We start from the raw sequence: 13,300 nt of genomic DNA on the forward strand, positions 1-13,300 counted from the left end.
AAAAAATTTCTTGTGAAAGTTTGGAATTTGTGTGCCCTTTGCCAGTACTTGTGGATGTTTTTAGAGATGGCACCAGACCTTTTATACTTTTTTGTGGCCTGTGCTAACTTTCATCCTCTAAAAAGGTTTAAAAAAGCACTGTGTAAGTCCAGGACAATTTAAAAATACAGGTTCTCTTGCACTGAACAGGACACTAAGACACCTGTTGTCTATCTAAAATGAAGACACATTCAGCAACTGCATGGCATATTTCTCGGTTAAAATGTTTTCAGAAAAGCATTTTGGTAAACTATTTTTGTAATATAAGAAATAGCTTCCAAACATGCCGCCATGTTCTCTTTTGAAATCCCAGAGCAGAAAGAGTTTGTCCAATCAGGTGCAGGCAGAAGGGTTTGGGTGGATGTAGGAGAGTGTACGCCTTTTCTGACTGCAAGTGACACGTACCATTAGTGTATGTGGAGGTGAAAGGACAAAATAAGGTGACCTTCAATATACATATGGTTAACATTGTGAAACGGTCCCAGTTTGGTTGTTGAGGCATCAAACTACTTGGTTAGGTGTGTTAGATGGCTGCATCATTGTAAAAACTGATTTCATACAGGTTCTCTAATGCTAACAACCCAGCCAATTAGCCCTGGTTAGCCCATGTAGCTAACTTAACCTTTTTGTCTCCTAACAATTACATTTTGCACTTTAGCCATCTAGCTACATGTAAAGCTTTATCGTGCTATAAGTTGACCACAATAGTAATGCAGAATAGTACAGTGCAGATCAGTGTGGCCTTACATTAAATGACAAAACCCAGACCAGCAGAGCTCAGACTTTTCTAGATGCACTGCTGAGTAACATTGCGGTCATCCCTGGCCTATGGGTGCAAAGCACAAGGAGAAAAGACTTGCAAAAAATAAAAATTTGACCTTTTAAAACATCTTGAGATATACAAAACCATGTAGCTCCACAGAAACCACACTTTGAAATTTCCTCATGAGACATCTGATTCTGATTGATTTAGTAAGCTGAGCAATCAATTAGCCTCAATTCACTCTGAAGGACTGTGCTTTTTTTCACAGTATATGAAAAATAATTTTTTTTTTAATCATGCATGACATTGCTTGGACGACTGCTTCAAGTTCAGTTCTCACACGGGGGAATAAAAAAGACATTTGAAACAGCCTTTACTTATCTAGCCAAGCTTCAGTGCAGCTGTGAGAGACTTTCCGTAAACCAATTAGAGGAAGAAAAGGTCATCCAGCAGCCTTGGAGAAAAAGAGATAAAAGCCTGATTGGATTGGTTCATGCTCTAATTTTGACCATCACACTTTTCACTAAGTTATTCAATTGAGCATAGATGTAGGGAGAAGATGAGACTATATGCCCGTTTTATTCTGTCTCCGAATGCTACTGATAAAAAAAGAGCAAACTTATCAAAATGAATTGCAAGCTCCAAGATCTCTGTGTTCGTGTGATGCAGAATGGGCCCAAAAAGATGGAAATTGATCACAATCTATAATGAAGTTTTGTGAGAATAACAAAAACATGTGACATGAGTTGCTTATCAGTGAAAACAAGGGAAGAGTAGAGGCAGCTGCCCATAGAAAATCCCATGCTGTGATAGAAAGCTGGTGTAGCCAGCACGCTCAATGTTTCATGAGACATCAAAGTGTTTTTAAAATACAGCACTGGACATGTTTTACATCTCAGATTTAACATGTATTCTGTGTGTTTAGGTGTTCCTCAATGATGGTCAAAATGTTGAAAACACAGACTGTGTCTGACAAGACTGTTTCAGGACATTTTGGTGCCTTGAGCCAGACACACCACTCTCTATTCTACTCCCAGGTCGATGCCGTAGGTATCCCTCTAGGTATCCCCTCTAGTGTCAGTTGTCTGCTGGCGAAATCAGGTGAAGCTGTATAAAGAGCCAGAAAGTCCACATCTGGAGGTCGTGGGGTATATGGATGGCCCAAACAAACACAAGACTTTAAGCCAGGTGACCGCTCTTGACTGCTAGAGAAACAATATACGTTTTCATAACAATACTATTGGCATAAATGGACTATAATAGTGTGTTTTCCTTACTGTATAATTGTTATGTTTTCACTACCTTAGTTTCTCCATCGAGCTTGGAAGGGGAAAGTGAAGCGAGGGAGTTGCAATCAACAACTAAACCGCTAGATGCCACTAAATCCTACACCTTTAATTTAAGTTACCTCAGTTTGACTGTCATGTCATCAGCATCATATCGTCTTTCAATTTGTATCTGTTATGTCTTACGCTGGTTTTAATCATGTTTGGGATATGGATATGGATAAGGATGATGATAAAGAAACCTGGTAATTCGTATCTCTGTATGATTTCAGCATTATCCAGGTAAGTGTTCAACTGTGCCAGAGTTTATTTATTTTATCCTTCACATCCCAGACAGTCATTTATTTGCTAAGGTGCAGGTATTATCAGTATCTGAGTTGTTTCCCTATACTTTACAATTTACTGTGAAGCTATTTAGATATGTTTTGAGGCTGAGTAGCTCTGCATCATTCATACAAAGCGGTGAGAGCAAATGATTTGTGGGGCCAGAAGATAAGCAGCAACGAGCCGTCTCAATTGATAATATGACAGCGAGTGTCAGCCTACAGTGGCGTTTCCCCTCATAGAATCGGCATGCAGACTCCTATAGACATCAGTTCTTTAGTGCAGTGTGGGTAGTGGGTTGACTGAACATTGTAATGTGCACATTGGACATCAGCATGACAGACTTTTAAAAGCAGATTAGGCTCCTGAAATTAATTACAAAAACATTTGCACTCGTCTTTTGAGACCCGTCAGCTGGTGACGCCCTAGGCAATCGCTTAGCTTACTTATGCCTGGGGTTTAAATGGATAAATAGAACCACCGCTAAAGGAACAGAATGAAAAATATTTTTTATAATTCTCAAAATAAAAAAATTACTTACTTAAAATTTCTTTCCAGTACAAATTCATGTCAACCAAATGAGTAGTTTGTGTTTAGAGAATACTAATATGATTTGAGCTATTGGAAAAAGAAAATCCTAAAGCCATTTGATTTTCCTCCATTATTTGCTTAGCATTATTCTTTAAATGTTTAAATGGTGTATTGTTTTCAAGCAGGTAACAATCAGTAAACTGCACAGTCCTGGAATCAGAATCAGATTCAGAATCAGAAATACTTTAATAATCCCAGGGGGAAATTATTTTTGTTACAAACTTACATGTTATCTTAGTTCTCAGCGTGAAAAGCTCAAAAATCACTCTGCACCTCCTGTTGTTGTGGGAACATCGTCTACTTTGTTGCCTTGAATGCAAAAAGAAAATAAAGGATTTTCTATTGACGCAGAGAATTAGGACCATTAGGTCTCATTAAGAGACTCGATTAGAGCATGCTTGTGTGCTTTTCTTGCTTTTCTGTGGGCCTGCTCGGAGATAGTGAAGGCCTGAAGTGATCGTTACAAAGAGAAGCACATTTATTCTTTCTGTCAGCCGCCGAGACACGGTGGATGCTGCCAATGAATCTCTAATTTCTGAAGCCACTGAGATGGGGAATTTTCTCAAAAAAAAAGCAGCTAGCAGAGCATGCTTGTGCTACCTCCGCTGCTGTTGTTGCACCATGGGACAAAGTGAGATAGAGAGGGAGATCAAGGAGAGAGAGGTAGGAACAGAGTACCCATTTGATCTTTTTTTTCTCCAAATTGATCAGCATCACAGAGAGTCCTCTGAATGCAAAATAAGATGTATGGCTTCTACATGTGGTGACATTTTTATTCATGAATGTAAAAACACCAACGTAGCTTTATATTGCATTTTTTTGATGAGCAAAGAGCCTGCATATCTTTTCCTCTTTTGCACAGTGCTACATCTAAATGTTGAAAGTGGAACTTCACTGTGTGCTATAGCATTAAACTTACTTCTCAGCTTCCTCTCTTGGCTGCCGTTCCCTTTGTATCTACACCAGCATTGCTACGCTATAAATAGGAATCCTAAGAAAAGCGAGGTAATAAAAGTGTCAGGATTTTTGCAATGAAGAATGATGCCTTTGCTGTTAGGTTTCTCCATTGGGCTGATGTATCATTGAGGTTGAGCTCTCATTATCAACTCGGAAGATTATAGGCTCTAACTCTCTCAGAGGAGAGAACTGTCTGCACTTCTTGGATCAGGTGTAATTCAGCAGCATATAGAGACTTGCTGGCAGTTGAATAGGGACATATCAATCCTCTGTCCCGTTTCTCTGACCGTCCTCCCTCTCTTTCTCTGTTCTCTTTTGCTCTTCCCCTCCCTCCCGCATTTCTTCCTGCCGTCTTTCCCCTCTTGGCCATTTTGCTGCCCCCTATCTCTATCGCCTGCCTTCATTTCTTTCATGCTGTCTGAAAGTTCAAGGCTTTCATTGACTTTGCCGACTCTCACCAGACTCTGAGGACCACTGGAGTTGAGTCTACCAATCCCGGCACTGACATCTCTTCTCAATTAAATCTGAGACCTTAGCTCCAGATTGTGATGGCTTTGGTGGTCAATTAAAAGGATTTTGTCTTTTATAGCAGCGTACACCGCTGGATGTAGAAACAGAGCTGGTGTCTCTCTTGGATTTAAGTGAATATGATATATAACCTAGTCTGATTCTGTCATTTGACCTCAGAAAAAATATTTGGTTATCTTTAGCACTTCAATTATTGTGTGTGTGACCATATGAGCCATTTTACCAGCAGAACACACACCAGATAGCTGCAGCAATGATGTAGTGGGTGCAGAGCTAGACAGCCCATATAACAATCGCCATCAAATAAACAACTGCATTTCTTTAAAAAGGATTTACTAGAGGTGTTCACTTTTCAGTATTTTTTTTGTGCCAATTGTGAAATTTCCTGCATTGCATCATTATTTTATGTGTCTGAAACAAGACTCTACAGCACACTAGCAGCTAACATCAGCATGCTAACATTCTCACAATAACAATGTTAAGCAATGCTAATGATTAGCAATAATGCTCACCATGTACATCAACTTAGTTAAGGGTGTTAGCATGCTAACATTTTATAATTAAAGTATAGCACTAAACAAAGTACAGATGTTGGTGGAAATGGTTTTGCAGGTATTTGGTCATAAACCAAAGTATGACATTTTTTCCTGATAATGGCTGTAGTAGAAAGGTCAGAGTTGTAGAAACATTTAACTCTAAACCAAAAACGGCAACCTCCTGGTCTGAGGATGATCAAAGTCATGATAGATACATGAACGTCTGTACATAATTTCATGTCAGTCTATCCAGTAGTTTTTAAAGCCTTTTACCCCAACACCAATATCAACATAATGGTGATGATAGCATCACTAAAAAGCCTTTAGGATATAACTCGGTTGGAAACATGAATCTCTGCACAAATGTTTGTGCCAACTCATCAATTAGATATTGAGATATTTCACTAAAATGTGGAAAATTTGACCTGCTTCTTAGTATTACGGGACAAAGTCATTAGAATTCATCTTCTGGAGAACATGGAATTCTTACAATGTCTTACAACTACTGGAATCCATCCAGTAGTTGTAAGAAATTGAGATATTTCAATATCAGTAATACATGTTGAAACTGACCTGCCATTTAGCAATAAATGGAAAGTCAGAGGATCGTCAGAAAGTTTTAGGATTCGTCGTAAGCAGTGCACTGACTGACTGACACTGCCTTCCACAAAGCCACATCACAATATGTCAGGCACATTAGTTGTTGTTAGTTGTTCAAACATGGTGGCCATTCCAGTGAAAACCACTCACCAAACATAAAAAAACAGTTCATATGGCTGCTCACTGCCTCGCTCATAGTAAATTAATATTAGTGTGTCTCTTGTGTTGTTGCTTACTCTCAGCTGTGTAAAAGCCAGGTTTATTAATGCGAGGCTTGCCACTGATGCATTACCAGAACAAACACAATAAATGGTATGCCAGCTGACAGTGAGTGACAGCAGTTAGTGGTCATCAGCTGTTCCTCATTCAGTCCATTTTGGAGAGACAAAACTCAGCTAAAGTGAAGCATCAAGCCCTCCCTCATGCTAGATAATGGAAGCAGGTGGGGATGGAGGTCCACTCAGCTCATCCACTCCCTAACAACAAGCCACAACAGTGCGACAAAGCACAGCTCAAAACATAGTGGTTGTTGTTTCACAGAATCACACACTGGATCTTGAAAGTTGTTTTGACTAGAATTGTGATTTTGTGAAGTTGCAAATCATTAATTTTTTAGAAGGGATCCTGGAGTCAGTGCACTTAACAGACTGTTCTTACATCTTGAGTGTGGTAACAGCTCCATGCAACCCCACACACATCCTGGCAGGCATATGAATGGAGACTCAAACGTGTGCATAGACTACCTATCTTTGATGATTGGCCAGGCGACAAACTCTGCCCCGAACACAAATATCATGTCTGAGAAAGAAGAAATATTGCCATGCTTTTTATGTTCAACTACTAAAAATAAGTGCTAAAATACTGGCTGTCAGCCCAAAGGGTGTGTGTTGAATTATGGTAAACACAAGAGAGCTGTGTTCAGGAGAAACAAACAAAACATTTAATATAGCTAGTGAGGGGAAGAAAAAAAACTCAGAGCCATGAATCCTCATGTCTTTATATGACAGAGGAGATACGAAGCACTGCTTGTTTTCCTATAAATCCCAGGAAACAGGAATTTATGTTCATTGTGAAAATCAAGCCACTGGACAGTAAAAGCTAAGAAGTGCACATTTTGAAACTTGCGTCACGTTTTGAAATGTGTTCGGTCTTTCCATGAACTGAAACAGAGCTGCAATTCCCTTCTAAAATCAATGCTTAATTTAAGCTTTCATTTCTGATATTTGCCACTGTGCTCGAACTGCTTCACTCCCCAATGATGCAGAGTGCATTTGTAATCAAATCTAACCTGCTTTTGTTAGATTCTAAAGAAAGAGCAGGTTTATTTTTTCTTCATCTATTCACTTCATGATTCCTGTGTACAGTAAATGAATCAGATATTGTTGCAATTTAGCCAATGTATCATATAATACTATCAAGTTGTGTTCTTGTATGGCACAGAAGCGTTCTCTGTAAATACTATTTTTTTTTTTTTTTACTCCAGTAAATTGAACATTACACTGCCTCCCGATTATAGTTCCAGAAAAAAAACAAACAGTAAGAGATTACATCTAAAGAAAACTCTTTAGGCATTACAATGCAAGCTTTTTAAAGCCTTTAAACCACAATAGCCACACAGAAGGTAAAATAACCCCCATTCACATCTGCCATGGTTGCAACTGAGCACTTAAGTTTAGATATGATACACTATGAGGTTGACATTTGTGGTTTTAGGAGACATGTATTGGATGGATTGTCATGCAACTGTATACAGGTATTCATGTACTTATGATAAATTATACTCTCTGTATATAGCTCCATCGTCGGGTCCAAATTATTGTTAGTTTATGACCAAATACCTGCAAAACATTTCAACCCCATCAGCATCAGCAGTGTTAATTAGCAAACGTTATAATACTAAACTAAGATTTTTTATACACGCAAAACATCAACATGTTAGCATTGTCTGGCTGGTGTCATATTAGCGTGCCACCAGCAAGGCTGTAGACATGTTTCCAGGTACTATTCCAGCAAGTGTATTGGTTTGTCTCTGGGTCCCAAGGCGAATAATGATGCTGCCATATATAGTCTGCTGTTTGCACTGTACTTAATGGAAATAGTGTACATGTACAAGGCACAGGGGGCATTAGGTTGGTGAGGCTCATGGTTCCATAGGGGCTTAACTGCAAATCTATGCCCTGGGGCCACTTAACAGGTTAACCTGGCTATGATACAAAACCCCCTGTCCACAATGTTTTATGTACAATTGGTCTGGGGCTGCTTTGGGCTAGGATTACTTTAAAACAATGATGTGCTTCCAACTTTGTAGCAACAGTAACAGTTTGGGGAAACCCCTTTCCTGGGTCAACATGACAGTGCTGTGCACAACATTTTATGCTTTTCTAATTTGTAGAGACAATACATTGTTTCATCTTTATGCAGACGATACACAATTATATCTTCTTTTCACCTCGACTGATTCTTGTAGTTTGGTTGTTCGAAAAGACTTCTTTGATTATATTGAGCATTGGATGTCTTGTAGCTTTTCCCAGCTTTACAAGGATAAGACAGAGATAATTATATTTGCCCCACAGCCTTGCAATTAATGGCAAACTTGACTCCATGTCAACTAAACCTGAACTCTGAAAACCAAGATAGATGAGTTTAGACTTGTTTTTCTTGGCTGAAATGCATCTCTAAATCAAACAATTTCTGTCTGCCGTTAACTTGTGAAAGTTATTCCCATCTCGATTACTGTAACTATATATTCTGAACTCAATAAAAAGCCTAAATCGTCTACAATTGTTCCATAATCCAGCTACTTGGCTTTTAACTGGAACCATGAGAACACATTACTCCAATTTTAGCATCCCTTCTCAATGCTTCCCGAATACAGTTTGAAATTCTATTAATCACTTACAAAGTGTTAAATGACTCATCTCTCTATATAGCTCCAAGCTATATTTCCTACAATTTCTACAATTGTATATCTCCTGCACAATATTATATTATATCATTTATTTATTATTTCATATGATTTATATGGTTTTACTTTTGATTGTATAATTATTACTCTCCAATATCCTTTTGTCAAAGCATTTTGTAAAGTGCTATACAAATAAAGTTAGTAAAAAAGAACATTTCAGATTGTAGTGGGAAGCACCCTGATCTCAACCCCATCCAACACCTTTGGGATGAATCATAACGCCGACTGCAAGCCAAATCCCTGCAGCCAGGTTTCAAAGTCTTATGGAAAGCAATAGAATGGAGGCTGTTTCAGCAGCATAATAAACACCCATGTTTTTTGGAGCGAGATGCTCAGCAAACCATTGGCCACATAGTGTTGGTAGGGGCAGCACATCATTAGGTAATTTCCTAAAAACTCCATAGTTCCAAGCTGGGCAGATATTCCACAATCCATAATTCACTTGATAAATTAAAATGGCAGGGTGCCCATTAAAGAACCCTTCTGTGGAATTTTCCACAGTCCACAAACCACACAGGGACAATTACTAGAACTTTCTCAGAAGTTATTGATGACCAACCATCACAGCGATATTGGACGGGCTGTGGGTATGAATTAACGGAAATGTACTTAAAATCTTTATGACTTGTAAATAAAAACATAACCCATTATACTAGAGTGCACCTGTAAAGCATCTTTCTTCTATCGGTTTGGATATCTTCAGGCTGTAAAAATCTAAATACTTTTTAATTCACAATGCTAGCCATAAATTACATTTCCAGAGTAGCTAGTGTAGATTTCAGCCAATTTCAACAAATAATACAACGTTGTCCATTTGTTTATTAATGTGTGATTCAAGGCACAGCACTTTCTTTCTTTTCATTATAAGAAATTTAGACTCTGCAAACCAGCAGCTCTGAGCTTTGCGCTCTGTGTGCGACCTGTTGAAGGTCATTATCTCCTCTATTTACATATAAATCCGGCTTCAGTTTGAAGTCTTTTTATATGTTGGAGAAACCGAGTTATATTTAGGAGTCTCTGTCAGGGTCCTGCTGCATTTCAGTGCTGTTAGCCGCCTCTGTTAGAGGAGTCTGTCAGGGGTTGGAGCAGGCAGTGACCTTTCAGACAGCCAACACACACGGCAGCCTCCAGTCACCTCTTCAGCTTTAACTTGGCATGTGAAGACTCCGCTGAAGGCTCCCCGACACCCACCAGCTCCGGCACATCTCTCTTTGGATGCACATGACACACAAAGTACACACAATAAAACCACACAAAGCCGTTTCAATATCCTGCCAACCTTATGTACGCAGTCACGTGCCTCTCAGACGGTAGCTCTCTCCTTTTCCTCTCCCTCTCTGCTCCTCTATCTCTCCCTCCCTTTTCTCACACAGTCACATGCAAACACACTCAGTGGATCAATCTCCTCGGATTGGATTGATGGCCTGCGGGCCTTCTGCTGACTAAGGCGTTGCCAAATATGGTGAGTTATTGGGAAATTATGCTTAGCTGCCACTCTATCTGGGATGGTGATCCACTTTGTCAATCCTGATCTTTAGCTGCTGTCACCGCAGTACCACCCAGCTTGCCTCTGTGACCAGACGCTGTTAGTGGAGACAGAACAGATGTCACTAAAGGCATGACAAATGCATCCCAATGAGCTCAGTCTTTGGTTATTTTGATCAATATTACTGACCACTAAAGAGAAATGTTACATTTCATGTTACAGTTACATTAGATGAATTTTAGTCTGATTTAGATGCAGGAAATTAGGACCCATTGATTAATTGGAAATAAAACAGCCGACAATGTCTGGTTTCTGGAAGAAAGGGTGAGAGAAAAAGAAAACAAATGCCTTTGTTTGGTCGGGGGTTAGTGAAACAAAGAATTTCGCTTTCCCGTCATGCCTGGTCATTTCCATATGTCCCCCTTGCTCTCCTACCCATCCATCACATTTCACTCTGGGCAAGACAGCTGTCTGGGGCTGAAGCATATTCACAGTTCAGCAGTCCATCAAATTGCACCAAATACAGTAATTCTTCAGTCAAGCTGGAGTAGGGGGTGGAGGGGTGGGAAGCAAAAAGCGTCAAGGAGGCAGGGTTGTGCCGGTGAACCCCCGCCAGCCTTAACCCCTTGAACACCGGGCAGTTTAATGACACGGTTGCTTTGTAAGTTTGATGTGTTGGACCTGTAAGAAGGCAATTGTGATCCCTGACCAAGTACACTTGCTAGTGTAAATGGAGATTTGAGAGTAAATTCTAAAGGAAAGATGACAGTTTGCCTTTGATACATAAACGGTTGCTTTCAAACATCATAAATAAACACTGAGAGGTTGAGAACGGGTTAAAACAAAGGGGTTATTGACTCCGTACTATGAATCTAATGCTTGAATTACTATGAAATCAGTGTCCTTGTTGACCCATATCTCAGCTGTGAAGTTGGAGGGAGAAATGTTATGGTGGTTGAGACTAAATGTTAAGGCCTGGGTTGCAATTTTTTTTATTTTCCTTGAAAATGGGCGGTTGAATAGTGCAAATACATGTGACTGAGCTCACTGGCCTCAATTAACTGACAGCCACTATTTTGCTTTGATGTTATTATAGTTAGAGTAAACTAATTATGGGAACATATTTCATCATTTTTATTTCGAGAGAGTTGCTTACAAAACAAGGACGTATTCATATTTCAATTATTTTGCAATGAAAGCAATTCACAAGTGGTTTCATTTCTCTCTTTTTAAATTTGTCCTTTAAAAAGCAACATGAGAACCCTTACGTCTGATTCATGAAACATGCAGAGACCAATGGATTGTCCTTTATAACAATGAAGATAATAGCCGCAATTAATGTACGTGAGCAAACTTGGTAATGATGGATCAACTGTACGGATGTGAAAAAAACAGAAGAAACTTAATTTAAAAGAAATATCTGTAAATCTTCAAACAGATGAGTGCAGTGGATCCATAATTGGAGAAGCTGCAGAGATCCAAATTATGTTTCATTATGATTCATTTGAAACAGACTTTGAGGTTAAAAAGGCATGCACAGAAACAAATTTTGAATAAAGTGAATGGGGGGTAAAAAGCCTCACACCGATAACTCAGTGAAACTTTTACTTTGGCACAGATAAAGCGCAGAGTGCAGCTGTCACTTTTAGAAATGGCAAGGGTACAAGATAGAGTAGCCTACTGTTTCTACCTACCTATCTGCCAGCATCGTTTCTGTCTGCAGTACGCATTTAGCGTTAACTATGATAATGACGCCATGCACGCAAGCACTGTGCAACGCGTGTGGCTTATGCTAGCAGTAATATGATGAACCATTTGCATCAAGACCAACCCCAGTGTGTCGGTTGACAGTGCAAGGAGGAGAGTCTGGTAGGAAACAGCGCCTCCTTCTCCACACAGAGCAGTAATGTAGTATTAGTTAGTAATGTGGCCATTTTTATAGAAAATAACAAAGCTAAATTTTTTGTTAACACTAATTTGAAAACCTATTCTTTGGAAGAACCAGCGTGAAAATTAATGTGGCGAGTTGTGCACTTTATGTTAATTATTTATTTTCACTTTATTTAAAATACATGTATTTGTTAGGTTAAAATATTGTTTTCTAATAAAGTCCATGTAATAATGTCTCTCATTATCTGTACAAAATAATAATGTGTTGTTTAATTACAAATTAAGTTAAGTGAATTAGGATTGAAATATTGCTAACATCCAGAAGGTGGCAGTAATGCAACACCAGATGCTGTAAAAACTTAAACGAAGAAGAAAATTAAAATACTACACATGCGCATTGCCACTTAACGTCTAAGGACTGTTGGCGGAAAACTTGCTCTTGGTCTTCCTTTTCTGCGTTGGAGGAGGTAGGAGAATATTTATTTTCATTCTTATATATTTTTGTTATAATTTTATATTGAGTATGATTGTATTTTATATTTTTGATACATCTAATATATGTTTGGTGTGCTTCTGTAACATTAGTTTTAGTGTACAGATGGATCTTGGACATTGTAGCTAGCTAACTTAAGGTTAACTGTTAGCTGCATATCGGTCTGCTTCTATCCTGCCAGTCCAAGAACATGTTATCACCGTGAAACTAACTTAGACCGGTTGGTATGTAACTATCGTTATATAACTTTATATTCACTCTATGGACGTTTAGTTACATTACTCTCTGCAGGCGATGCTGTTTACCGGCTGTTCAACAACGAACTGCGCTGTGTTGGTGACCACAGAGAAAGCTCTGTTTTTATATGTCTGTGTTTACTTTAACGTTACTTTGAGATATCAGGCTTATTTTACAGGAAGGTAACCAATCCCTGTCTGTTGTTTCAGAGCTATTGAAGGTACTGTCTCTTATGATTTTATTCGGACATAAATTTACATGACTTGTAGCTGCTAATACGATTCCACAGTAAGGCAACTAATTCAAGTTCATATAACCACCTACAAACGTAACGTATTGTTTTAAATATATAGCAAACTTAAATTATAAGAGTTAGAGACAATGTGAGTTTGTAACGTTAATATCACAAGCTAAGGCACTTACCGGTGCTTTATTTCATTATCGGGTAACATAAACGCTAACTGGACCTTGTTTTTACTCACAATGCAAACACCTAAGCATTTCCTGTACCGTACTCATAATAAAAGGCTCCCGCTAGTTTGCCAATGGAAAAAGCTTTTAATGTGAAGCAGCAGCAGGAAGATGATGGGTTTGTATTAGCAGTA

General features: G+C 38.8%; 1 protein-coding gene across 1 annotated transcript in view; it reads right to left on the reverse strand.

The window, feature by feature from the left end:
- Positions 1-13,300, reverse strand: part of sorcs3 (sortilin related VPS10 domain containing receptor 3) — a 219,956-nt gene that overhangs the window by 153,227 nt on the left and 53,429 nt on the right. Inside the window, exon 3 of the mRNA XM_035659531.1 lies at positions 7,063-7,071. Coding sequence (XP_035515424.1) covers positions 7,063-7,071 — 9 coding nt within the window. The remainder of the gene's footprint in view (positions 1-7,062; positions 7,072-13,300) is intronic.

Source organism: Morone saxatilis, unplaced genomic scaffold (assembly GCF_004916995.1).
Source record: "Morone saxatilis isolate NCDOM2014 unplaced genomic scaffold, NCSU_SB_2.0 Contig17, whole genome shotgun sequence".
Taxonomy (NCBI): Eukaryota; Metazoa; Chordata; class Actinopteri; family Moronidae; genus Morone; species Morone saxatilis.